General features: G+C 38.3%; 1 protein-coding gene across 1 annotated transcript in view; it reads left to right on the forward strand.

The window, feature by feature from the left end:
- The window catches only part of TPR (translocated promoter region, nuclear basket protein), a 67,297-nt gene that overhangs the window by 35,738 nt on the left and 19,031 nt on the right, over positions 1-12,528 (forward strand). Inside the window, exons 24-36 of the mRNA XM_063298424.1 lie at positions 1,227-1,343; positions 2,447-2,650; positions 2,772-2,956; positions 3,606-3,753; positions 4,459-4,596; positions 4,995-5,126; positions 5,964-6,094; positions 7,033-7,243; positions 7,890-8,036; positions 8,430-8,628; positions 10,660-10,865; positions 11,230-11,291; positions 12,046-12,254. Coding sequence (XP_063154494.1) covers positions 1,227-1,343; positions 2,447-2,650; positions 2,772-2,956; positions 3,606-3,753; positions 4,459-4,596; positions 4,995-5,126; positions 5,964-6,094; positions 7,033-7,243; positions 7,890-8,036; positions 8,430-8,628; positions 10,660-10,865; positions 11,230-11,291; positions 12,046-12,254 — 2,089 coding nt within the window. The remainder of the gene's footprint in view (positions 1-1,226; positions 1,344-2,446; positions 2,651-2,771; positions 2,957-3,605; positions 3,754-4,458; positions 4,597-4,994; positions 5,127-5,963; positions 6,095-7,032; positions 7,244-7,889; positions 8,037-8,429; positions 8,629-10,659; positions 10,866-11,229; positions 11,292-12,045; positions 12,255-12,528) is intronic.

A 12,528-nucleotide genomic window follows, 5' to 3' on the forward strand; every position in this document is an offset into this window, starting at 1 on the left:
GAAGATTTTGGAGGTTATGGAAAGTTAGGGTGGGGAGAAGGACTTATGCAGAATTGTTTCCTACACTGTTCCACTGATGGAAACATCCATGAGCTTCTCATCAGCAGTTGAATACCAGTATTTGGATATAAATATGTTAACAGTTAGAATCAAAATTCCTGAATATAGGTTTACCAGACTTGGAATTTCAGGGTTAAAATACTGGATTCATACATTTGCATCATCTGATGTGACTCATGCATATTATGTTCCCTTCCTGAAATTGGTCGAGGATCATGTATGTTGCTTATTGAGTACGTCTGGGATTGCATATATGTGGAAGAGGGGTTAAGTAGGCATGGTAAAAGAATGTCCAAAATAAAAACAAAGTTTCTGAAAGCTAGTCACTGTTCTTTCTCTCCTTTGCTTTCCAGACTATCCATAATTAAAACATTAAATATAATTTTAATTTACTCATTAAAAATTGGTGCAGCAGAGAAAGGCTGCACAAAAAGATTTAGAAAGCCACTTTTTAACTGCAATTTGTGTGCCTGTATTTTTCAGCTTATATTCAGTAAAATAGAAAGATTCAGTCAGTGATGACTGCAGTCACTATGTATCTAAAGGTCTAAGGATTCATAGAATTACTTGTATTTCTATGTCTGATGGGAATATCCAGTATTGGATTTCACTTTCTATCTCTCTGCTTCTCCTTGAGCCTGATCTTTCACAGATCAGAAGTCTGGTATGAGAAAGGCCAAATTAAAGGGGATTAGCAAATGGTTGGGAATCTGGAAAGCTTAAGTTTCCTGACCCTCTGTCTCACTCCAAAGCTATTTGGACAAGTTTTATGAGTCACCTGATTAAACCCCCTCCCATTACAAGCTGCACAAGATCATTTTTTTAAGACCCCCCCCCCAAAAAAAAAGATGCTGTAGATATAAATGTCTCTTGACTCACTTCTACTCTGACAGTTTGCAGGCAGACAGAATCTTAAAAGTTCTTTAATTCCTCTATAACTGCTTTAAGAGTGTTTATTTGGAACATCTTCAGTCAGAAATGTATTAAGGATATTTATTTGGGGAAGAGCTTCATTGTCTAAACTGCTACAGATACTTGACCTTAAATTAGCCAAATCCAGGGTATTTTTTATCATTGTTACTTAAAAATGATGGTTCTTTAGCTCTGTACTGTTGAGATAAACATTTTTAAAGATGAAAGTTTGATCCTTGATGCTTCATTTGTAGCTTTCCGAGTTAAAGAAAAACCTCTCCAGTATGAAATCTGAACTTCAGGAAGCACTTCAGAGAGCAAACACAGCACTCAGCAATGAACAACAAGCTAAACGGGACTGTCAAGAGCAAGTATGGTTCTAAAATGTCTGCAGACAAGAGCAGCTGAATTGTGTATTGATTAGATTGGGTATATAGTGGGTTTTGCATGTCAGTAATTCTCACAAGTGTTCCATTTTATTTATTTATTATTTATGCTCTTCCCTTCAGCCTGAAAGGCTCCTAGAGCAGTTTATGTATTAAGGAAAATGTGCTGCCATCAGACTTACAATCTAAAAAAAGATAATGCTGTAGGAAAAAATGCATAGGAAAGGAAAAGAGACAGAGATGAAGAGGTAGAGGTAGAGAACTTGGGCACCAGCAGGTTTTTTGAGTCATTCCTATAATGGCCAGCTATGGTGGAAATCTTGTTAGTCATTCTCAGTGTCTTGATGGCTTGTGAGATGGAGTCCACAACCCATTTTCAATGAAGGTAGAAGGCAGTCCCTTGGTCTGCTTATATTGTGCTATCCCCAGAGGACCAAATAAATGTTGATTTAATGGTTTCTTGATGCCACATAGTTACTGAAACAAGAAGCCATCTGTACTGTTCATTAAAAAGACATTCTAACACTAGTTTTTTCAACTTACAGAAAAAGTTTCAGAATTATATGCTCTGTTGCTATTATTGCTGTTCTGTGATTTGCAGTGATTTTGGGGGAGTCTAAAATGGATTCAGTACATATTCTTTTATTTCTACCCATAGATCCTTAATTAATCAAGATGGGGTTTTGTGGTCACTCATTATGTTTTGTTACTCATAGAGTGAGTGGTAAAATAATGGGGTGCACATGGACTATTGGACTGGAGCTTGTATGTTAATTTTTTGCGAGTATCCATCTATTCATTGAGAGAAACTACATCTGTTTTGGTATTTATGTATTTGTTCTTTGTACCCTTTTCTTGCATAATATTGATCCCCATTATTCTAACGCAACATTTTAAACCAAAATTCTAGGGGAACATTCATGGTGAGCTTACTGTAACTCGGTGTGATTTTGTTTTCCGCACAGATGTATTTGCATTTCATTTAGTTAGCAAACATAAAGCTGTAATTTAGGAAGCAACCATATGAAAAAGAAAGTTACTGAATTTGTTACAAGCTCTGAAGCAGTGATAACTGTGGCTTCTTACAGGCAAAGATAGCTGCTGAAGCTCAAAGCAAATATGAACGGGAGCTGATGCTTCATGCTTCTGATGTTGAAGCTTTGCAAGCTGCCAAGGATCAAGTGGCGAAGAATTCCACAATAAAGCAGCAATTAGAGGAAGCAGCCCAAAAAGCAGAATCCACATTGCGAGAGAGCAGAGCTTCATGGGAAGAGCGAGAAAGAACATTAAAGGTGAAGGGTTTTTTTTTCTGATTCCAGTGATCTATACATGTGTTATGACTGGGCCTAGCCTTTGAATTCAAGCTGTTTTGTTTAAGCTTCTGGGATGATCAGTTTTGGTCTTCTCTCCTAGGATGAAACTTCTAAGCTTGCATCTCGCTGTGAAGACTTAGAGAAACAAAGCCAACTGTTGCATGAGCAGCTGGAAACTCTAAGCAACAAGATGATGGCTTCAATGAAGGAAGGCATGGCGGGTGCACTGAATGTGTCTCTCAGTGAAGAAGGAAAATCACAAGAGCAGATAGTAGAGATTCTCAGGTATTGTTGTGTTCAATATATTGATCTAATATAATTTTGATTAATACTTGCATGGGACCAAATACATACCATACACACGTTTTGCAGCTAACTTTGCAAGCAGTGCGTGAGAGGATGAACAGGAAAATATCTTAGGACCAGTGCAACTATTAGAAGAACCATGCTAGTGAACAGATAGGAGCACCATGATTGTCTGTACTTTCTTTTCTGGCCCTTGAATTTCCACCCTATGTGTTCTCTATCCTATATAACTATTCTGTGAACAGAGGGAGCCATGATTTAGAGATGAGGCTCAATTCCCATTCAGAAGTCTAGTTTATATCTTAATTGATAATGTTTGACTGTCTCATACACATGCATATACCCACTCATGCGAGCTGCACAGGACTGGGAGCACAATCCAGTCATCCACTCTTAATCCAAAATAATGATGCCATATTCAGATTTAGAGTGCAGTGGTGCCAAAACTAAATATCCCAGTTTGGGTTAATGACATGCCTGATTTCCTTCTAGAGTTCCTCATTTAAATTTCAAGATTTTTAGTTTAAATTTTAAAATCTAAATGTTTATGTTTGTGGACCAGAAAAACCATCAAGACCATTTTGGAGAGCTATGATCTTAACCAGGATTTTTTTTTCCCCTATGACAGGTTTATACGCAGAGAAAAGGAGATTGCAGAAACTCGATTTGAGGTGGCTCAAGTGGAAAGCTTGCGCTACCGCCAGCAGGTGGAACATTTAGAAAGAGAGCTGCACGAGCTGCAGGAAAGTCTGAATGCGGAGAGGGAGAAAGTACAAGTACGTATCCAGACGTTCCTCCTTGTCCTTTTATTTATTTATTTTTTTAATGACGGTTCTAACTCAACCAGCAGGCGTTACAACTTATTGCCAGATAGGCAGTTTTCAAGAAATACTGCTTTACTAATATCTAGGCAATATCACTGATTTACTTTCAGAAATGCTACTTTTGGTACATACAAAGAATGTCAGATGTGCGAACATGAAAAATTAAATCAATGGTTTTCTGAAAAATCATGAGATTTGTCTGAGAAGATCTGTAATGGTGGCCAAGTTCTCCTGCAAGATTGTTTGTTTTCTCCTTTCCAGCAGTGCAGTGTCTTAAAGCAGTGCTGAGCATGTTGTAATTTCTAGGATGATGGTAAAACCCAGTAGGCTTGATTGATATGTTAACTGACTGTGATGTTGAGTATACAAATATCCTAGGATTTTTGTCATTACGTGGGTTCTGTAGCAGAAAATACATGCTGGATAAGAAGAAAGTTCAGAATATTAAAGCCACAGAAGAAGCAGCAGCTAAATTCTAAATTATACTTCATGTTTGATCTCAGTTTGTGAGGTCATGCATATTTTACGTTTAATTTAGTATAAATATTATTTTGTGGCATTAATAATCATTACCCAAGGAAATAATGACAGTGAACATGGAAAGCAAGTTAGCAATGTGCAAATATATTTGGATTTGAATATTGTATTGTATTTTAGGTGACTGCAAAAACAATTGCTCAACATGAAGAATTAATGAAGAAGACAGAGACCATGAATGTTTTGATAGAAACAAATAAGATATTAAGAGAAGAGAAAGAGAAATTGGAACAAGAACTTCAGCAAATGCAAGCAAAAGTTAGTGTGAATTTTAAATTTGTCCTTGCAACCTCTAAAACAAGTCGCTGAAATCAGTCTCTTGGGTACATTGCTATAAATCTGTGATTTTCATTCAATTCAGAACTCTAAAAGAATAGTGCACTGTTGGTACTTTATAAAACAACTATCTTGTTCTTCTTGTAACTTTTTGGGAATGAACAATATCTGATTATTGATTTGTGGAAGGTTGGTCAATGTAAAAGCTCCTTTAAAACATATATTAGCTACAGTTATGACCCATAGCCTGTTTACCAACAAATGAGCCATATATATAAAGATACAAGGCAAGAAGGTATTCATTCACTGAGACAAAAATAAATGTATTTTGACTGTATGGGGAAACCGCTCAAAGTAATTCTCCCTAGTGGTGATTTCAGGTACGTAAGCTGGAAGCTGATATCTTGCCTCTGCAAGAATCCAATGCTGAGCTAAGCGAAAAAAGTGGGATGCTTCAAGCAGAGAAGAAGTTGTTGGAAGAGGATGTCAAACGATGGAAAGCCCGGACTCAAGTGAGCTCCTTTTAGATTCTAGTACATGCGTGACATTTCTATAGAATTAAAGAGTTCCATTCTTACAATGGCTGAAAACAGAATGAACGAGAGAACAAAAAAAGAGAAAAAGAGAAGGGTAATAGTTACCATCTAGGATTGTGAGGCTATAAGTACAATATACATTTTGCTGTATACAAAAGAATGAAATTAAGAGGGGAAGCAATTCAGGTATGAAAAAGTTTGAAAAATAAGATCAATAATGAAATTTGAGAAGTTTCAGGCATGAAGATCATTTGAGAAAATAAGAGCATCCATCTGATGAAATGGGTGTGATCCCCTAAAACTGAAATTATAAAGAGTAAAATAGGTTATTCTTTAAGATTTCACAAGACTTTTTTCTCCTAAAGTAGCAGTTAAGATGTTCAGATGGTGAGCCAAATAGTAGTATGTGTCTTGTGTGTATGTGTGTGTATGTGTATGATGCGAATGGTGTCCTTTTCCCCAGTACCTAATTGCAGCCTTTGTATAACAACAAAGATTGGGGAAAGTATTAATCCATTTTAATTTTGTGAGCAAAAAGGCATATCCATCTTATTAAAATGGTGAATAAATGTTGAAGAATAATAAACCTTCATATATATCAAATTTGGGCCCTAAATCCCTGGAATCTCCAAATGCATATTTACAGCATTGGTTTGTGGTATCTAGAAGAAACCCTTTGGATATGCTCAGACATTGTGATCCATATCAGTTTTGGTTTCGCTTTTACATTCTTTCACCTTCTGAAACACAGAAGAGCACTACATTAAAATTATACCTGCCTTAAGTTTAAGATTGTTCAACGTCCTCTTCCAGCATTTACTGAGCCAACAAAAAGATACAGATGTTGAAGAGTATCGGAAGCTTCTTTCGGAGAAGGAGGTGAACACCAAACGCATTCAGCAGCTAAGTGAAGAAATAGGCAGACTTAAAGCAGAAATTGCCAGGTGATTTGCAAAGAATGTCTTGTGATATGGAAAAAACTGGGGCACTGTGAGATCTGTTTTGAAAACTAATGTATTTTATTCCTTTGTATGAACTCAGAGCATGTTCACAGGACATTTTACTGACTTTAATCCAGATATATTTGTTCAGCGTTTTTTTGCAGGGATTTAGACTTCCTAGTTCCACTTGCCAAAGTAGTATTGTTGTATTGCATTTCTTTTCTTAAATGAAGTGCATCTTCCTTTCTTGAGATTCCATGTTTGGTCTGTTCCTCCCCTCCAAATTCATATTTTGTAAGGAGAAGGCATGAAGTCCAACCAGCTTAATTTGAATCAAGCTGGACAGTTTGATAGTAGCTGAAAAGCTATTGTAGTAGAACAAATGCTTTGTGTATCTCCAATTACATGATCTCAAGCAGCAGGATGGGAAAAATCTTTGCCCAGATCCCTAGATGCTGTATATAGAGACTTGGATCCAGAGTTTTCTTGACAGGTTAGAATAGCATTTGCTCAAAATACTCTAACTGTAATTCTTCCTGTTTTCCTGCCCCACTACCCCATCACTCATTTTGCAGAAGTAGGATACTAAGTTTGGAACAGGGGGAAGAGGGGCCAGGAAAGATCTTTGCTGTCTGGACAAACTCACAGATTTTCCAAAATCTGGCCATAGTAGTTTGCTCCTTTGATGTGTAATGTTCCTCAGTCATCATGCATGTTCTGCAGTTATAGCTATAGGTCAATCTGAGAACTATTGACATTATTATTATTATTATTATTACTACTACTACTACTATATTTTTATCCATATAGATATATTGAAACATTTCCCTTTGAAACTAAATAGTCATTTAAATTGCTCAAATGACATCTTTAAAAAAATGAAGTACAGCAGTTGGGTATTGTCCTCAGTTGTATTTAATCCATTTTCAATTAATATTAAGATCAAATGCATCACTGACAACAAATCAGAATTTGGTCCAGAGCCTCCGGGAAGATCTATCAAAAACAAAAACAGAAAAGGAAGCCCTTCAAAAAGACTTAGAAATGAAAGTAGTAGACATTCAGGAGAAAGTCAAGACAATAACTCAGGTCAAAAAAATTGGACGTCGATACAAGACTCAGTATGAAGAGCTGAAAGCACAGCATGATAAGGTAAGGCTTTAACCATTCCCTGCCTGTGAAAGTTGACCAGCATAACTTGGAAGCATCTGATAGTTTTCAGATTTACATGGTCTAATGAGTACCAGTGGTCCATATGTCTTTCTGATCTTCATGCCTGCTGGCAAAGTCGATGTAGTTAAACTAATATTTACCTCTACCTACTAAATTTGGAATTACCCCAGGAGGAAAAATCTGTATACATAGGAGGTGTTAAACAACGCTGCACATTGATGATACTTTTTTGATTTCTTTAAGATATTTCCATGATGCTTAAGAGAGGCCAGATCCTTTGCATTAGACATGTATTTACTCTCCTTTTTCTCATCTTAGCTCTGTAGCAATGACCTGATTATGCTGGTTACCTTAGGCCATAGCCTAGCAAAACTTCCTTTTCCCCAACTGACAAGCCTGTAGCTGTGAAACAAAACAAAAACTTGCCAATCCCAATTGTAGAAGCCTGAAGCTCTCTTGTTATTATGCATAGACCTGCAGTGTTGTATTTCATCTCCACAGCCTTAGTGCAGAAGGCAGACCAGTGTGTAGGAGTCCTTTAAAACGTGCTGTTGTAGAAGTTAGCAGCATGCATAAGACTGGGTATGGTTGTTCAAACGTTAAGATCAATGGTCTGAAATTACAGATGATTGCAGAGACTTCCACACAGTCTTATATGGAACAGCCAGAACAGCACGCTTCAGACAAAGAAAATCAAGAGATGAAAGAGGCTCTAAACCAAGCGGAGATCAAAATAAAAGCCTTAGAGGGGCAGATTGAAAATGTACAGAAGGTAAGAGAACCTTTCAAGGGGGGTATCTGGGTAGCTCTGATGCCCTTATTATCAAAACAGAAGTAGAGTATTGCCACTTGAAACTAAGTGAGCCAAGTTCATGCACTTGAATCTTAAGCCTCCAAAAATAATGTTTCTGGGATAAAATGGGAGATTTCCCTCTGGGCACCTCAAGTCTTATAAGGAAATTATAAGGTAGAAAAAGGTTTTATAGAATCCATTCATAGGTCTATCAAACCATAGGAAAAAAGATAATGGAACTCTGATCAATAGCAAGCTATAGGGTGCTTTAAGATTCTTGTAGCAGTTTGATGGGAAGAATTCCTACCACACCAATCCACCAGCTATGCAAAGTAGCAATGGCCTAATGTTTCCATGCCTGGGTTTCCATAGACTCTAGGAGAGAAGGATGCTGAAGTAAAGAACCTTCAAGAGCAAGTATCTCAGCTGCAGTCAGAGCTTTCGCGCCTTCATCAAGATCTCCAGGAAAAAACAACACAGGAAGAACAACTCAGACAACAAGTTGCTGAAAAAGAGGAAAAAACTAAAAAGACACTTCTGGCTGCCAAGCAGAGGATTGCACAGCTAGCAGGTGAGTTGGCTTTAAGGGTCTTAACTTCTAGAAAATTGGCCATTTTAAATTAGTGAGTTTGTAGAAGATACACTATCTGATTTCCATTTAAATTGGCTTTGGGGAATTACTATTGGCTTTTCAAGTTATTGTTAACTTAATTAACATATGTGCTAATGTATGAAAGAAGAGTCTTTGTCAGATAATTCAGGATGCTAGAATTGATCACAGCTGGTATTCTCTTGGAAGAGGTCTAATAAGAACAGAGCAACACATGTCTCCTAGAGAAAGGAGGGGAGGTTCTTGATACTTCTGTTTTTAGCTATTTTTTCATGGATTGTTGTGAGCCTCCTAGAATCATTACATGAGATAGGTGGCCATATAAGTCCTGTAAATAAAGAAATAAATCACCAGATCAGCAGAGCCAATACTATAAGATTAGCTCCCTCTCCTATTGATAACGCAAGGCCAAGAACTTCCTTGTTCTCTTGGTAGGAAATGCATGCTTAGCTCTGTCTGCTCAGAGAAGAGCAGCAAACCTGGCCAACTTCAGAATTGGAGTCAACCCTTACGGAAAGGAGGAAAGTGGAAAATTGCTGCATGAGGAGACACAGAAGCTAGTGCTGGGCCACTACAAAGAAGGAGGCATCCTCCTCCCTCTTGCCTTGTGAGAGAGGGCTTTCCAAAGTAGAGAAACCATGAAAGCAGTAGCTAGGGCAGCAGGAACACCACTACACCCTTGACAGCCACAAAGAAGTGGCACTAGCATTGTGGAGGCAAAGGAGAAAGCCAAGGAGAAGCCCCAGAAATTGCAGCCAGGTGCCAACTGCCAGTACCAGTTCTTCTCCAAAAATCATAGCCTAACAGATCCTACCTGGTGCAGGGAAAGAGCAGGATGAGGACCTTCCTACCGGCGTAAGAAAGCCCCAGAGTAAGCAGTTGAATAGCACCCTCAAACCAGTGACACAACCCACCCTGTCATCAGCAAGCATGTGGCTTGGGAGAGGGCCAGGGGATTAGACAGAGCTAAGGTTGCCTCTGTAGAGGTTACCCTATATATAGGGTACTAACACACACATACACATACATACACCTAGCCTGGTAATGAAACATCTGCAAGAAAATTCAGAGAGCACCAAGAACCCAGCAGTTCAACCCTGAGCCACAGGTATTCTCTTCTATTGGATATCTCTTAATGTCAGCACCACCAATTTAGTGTCCATAAATAGGGGGCTGGACTTACCATGACATGTCCTTTGGCTATTGAATGACAGATCCAGCAGGTTGCCTCAAAGGGACAAAATTCCCTAATATAAGAGGAAGGGAAGTAAACAGTAATCTATGCTTTGAGCATTGTGATGGTATAAGATTTGTAATGCTTATAGTTAATACAGAATATGTTGCTTACAAGCAAAGATCAGCATGGCTGAAGTCATTTCCTAATGCTGAAGGGGGGAATTCCTTCCAGAGACAAGAAGGAGTTCTTGGCCCTGTCTTCTCAATAAAAGAAACTATTAATCCTACAGTTTAATCTCAGCTCCATTATCAGATGACCAGAAGGATACTTCTGAACAAATTAACAAAACCAAACTATCATTTGAGTTGACCCCCAGACTAATGGAAAGACCAATCTGTTCCAAGAATATTTCCTTCTAACACAGACGTTTACATGTATGAGGGTCCATATGGGTAAACTGAACTGTGAACATTTAGCATTCTGATTTCTGCAGTATGGAGACACTCTACTTCAGGCCTGGTTTTGGCCCTTCATCCTGTAGCCCAAGTAGGGGCAGCGTATAGTCTTCCAGATGTTGATGAACTCAAGTTCCCAGTAGCCTTAGCCAGAATACTTGTGAAGTATGATGAGAGGTGCAGCCTGACAACATACTGAAGGCTTCACATTGCCCATCCTTGATGTAGCCATTGAACATTTATAAAACTGTCCAGTTTATATTTTGGTTAAGAGTTCTTCACAAAATATATCTCATTACTAAAATACTTTGGTAAGCAGGATGAGGGTGAAGTGATTGACTTTTCCTTTCTTTAATTCAGGGGCAAAAGATCAGCTGACTAAAGAAAATGAGGAATGGAAGCAAAAGAACAGCACACTGGAGGAACAAAAGACAGAGTTAGAAGTTCGGATGAGTGCGCTTAAATCACAGTATGAAGGCCGTATTTGCCGCCTAGAGCGAGAGCTCCGAGAGCAGCAAGAGAGACATCATGAACAGCGAGATGAGCCTCCAGAATCTACTAACAAGGTAGACTTTTTGTGCAGCCCCTTTTGCTAAACAAAACTTCTGTGGATTCAATATTTTGTACATTTTCTTTGCCTTCAGTCTCTGCATGTGTTTAATGAAAGAGATTGCCTTTGAGTCATCTGTCTAGACTGCTATCCCAAGGCAACTGGGAATAGTTTAAGATGGGAAAACCATCGGTTCTGTCTTGCATTATTAAAACTGATATGCAGGAGCCTATGCTGTATCCAGCTTGAGGATATATGTGGGCAAGCATCATACATTTACCTATGCAGTATTCAAATATATTAAATAAATAACTTAACTACAAATACACTTGCGATTAACTTTTGCCTCCTGTGGCTTAACTAATCATTCTTATCATTAGGCTCCAGAACAGCAAAGACAGATCACTCTTAAATCAACTCCAGCTGCAGGTGACAGAGGAATGTGAGTTCTTATCTTAATTTTCTTCTATTCTACTTTTGTTGATCCTGCTTTAACTTAATTTAGAAGCAGAACATAGCTCATTTTGTCTCCTTCCTTCCTTCCTTCCTTCCTTCCTTCCTTCCTTCCTTCCTTCCTTCCTTCCTTCCTTCCTTCTCGTATTTCATAAGGATGAAAGTAGCCAAGTTTCTAATAATAGTGAAAATAATATAGGATAGCAAAGACCACTAAACTGATATTTCTACACTTTTTTCTTTGGAAAGCATAAATTCCATAGTGGAAATAATTAAGAACAGATTTTTTTTTAAAAAATAAAAGTTTTAAAATTATAAGACCTTTATACAAATCTATGGTGCAACCACAGTTGGAATATTATAAACCAGGGGTGTCCACAGGGGTCAGTCAAAAAAGCCAAGGTGGCCACCACCATGCATTCTAGCCTACAGCTTGACTTTTTTGTTCCTCTCCCTGACCCTGCCCCCAACACCCCTGCCATGAACAGTTATGGTCAGCATGCCTTCACAAGGATCTTGAAGAGCTGAGAAAGGTGTGTAAAACGATGACCAGAACCATCAAGGAGCTGGGGCACCTCCCCTTTGAGGGAAGATTTCTGCATTTTAATCTTTTTTACACAGAAAGAAAAAAAGTCTAGAATTTTTTATTTATTTGATTCTTCTGTTACTAAAGAGAAGCTGCATTGAACTCATAATTATGTGCTTAAAACATCCACCAACATATCATTGTGGATTATTTCTAGAGCTAGTGCTTCAGATCCACCAACAGCCAATATCAAGCCAACACCTGTTGTGTCTACCCCAAGCAAAGTGACAGCTGCTGCCATACCCGGGAACAAACCAACCCCAAGGGCTAGCATTCGTCCAATGGTTACACCTGCTACGGTCACCAATCCTACAACTACCCCAACAGCCACCGTTATGCCAACAACACAAGTGGAAACTCAGGAAGGTAATTTCTGATCAAAAGCATAAATATCAGATCAAAAGCATAAATATGCTTAAAAATAAATCTAGAGACCTAATAATAAATGCTTACTTATAAATAAATAATTTTTTTGGAACCTCTAGAAAACTGGATCAAAGCCAAAGGGTTGACCCACCTGCTAGTATACAGCATTATGTGTAGCCACTTAATTGCTTAAAGAAGGGGAACTTATATCCAGCTTTTGATTGAGAAAGCCAGTGATGGATTGAAAGATTACGGCACCCCTCGTCATGATACT

The sequence above is a fragment of the Candoia aspera genome, chromosome 3 (assembly GCF_035149785.1).
Source record: "Candoia aspera isolate rCanAsp1 chromosome 3, rCanAsp1.hap2, whole genome shotgun sequence".
Lineage (NCBI taxonomy): Eukaryota > Metazoa > Chordata > Lepidosauria > Squamata > Boidae > Candoia > Candoia aspera.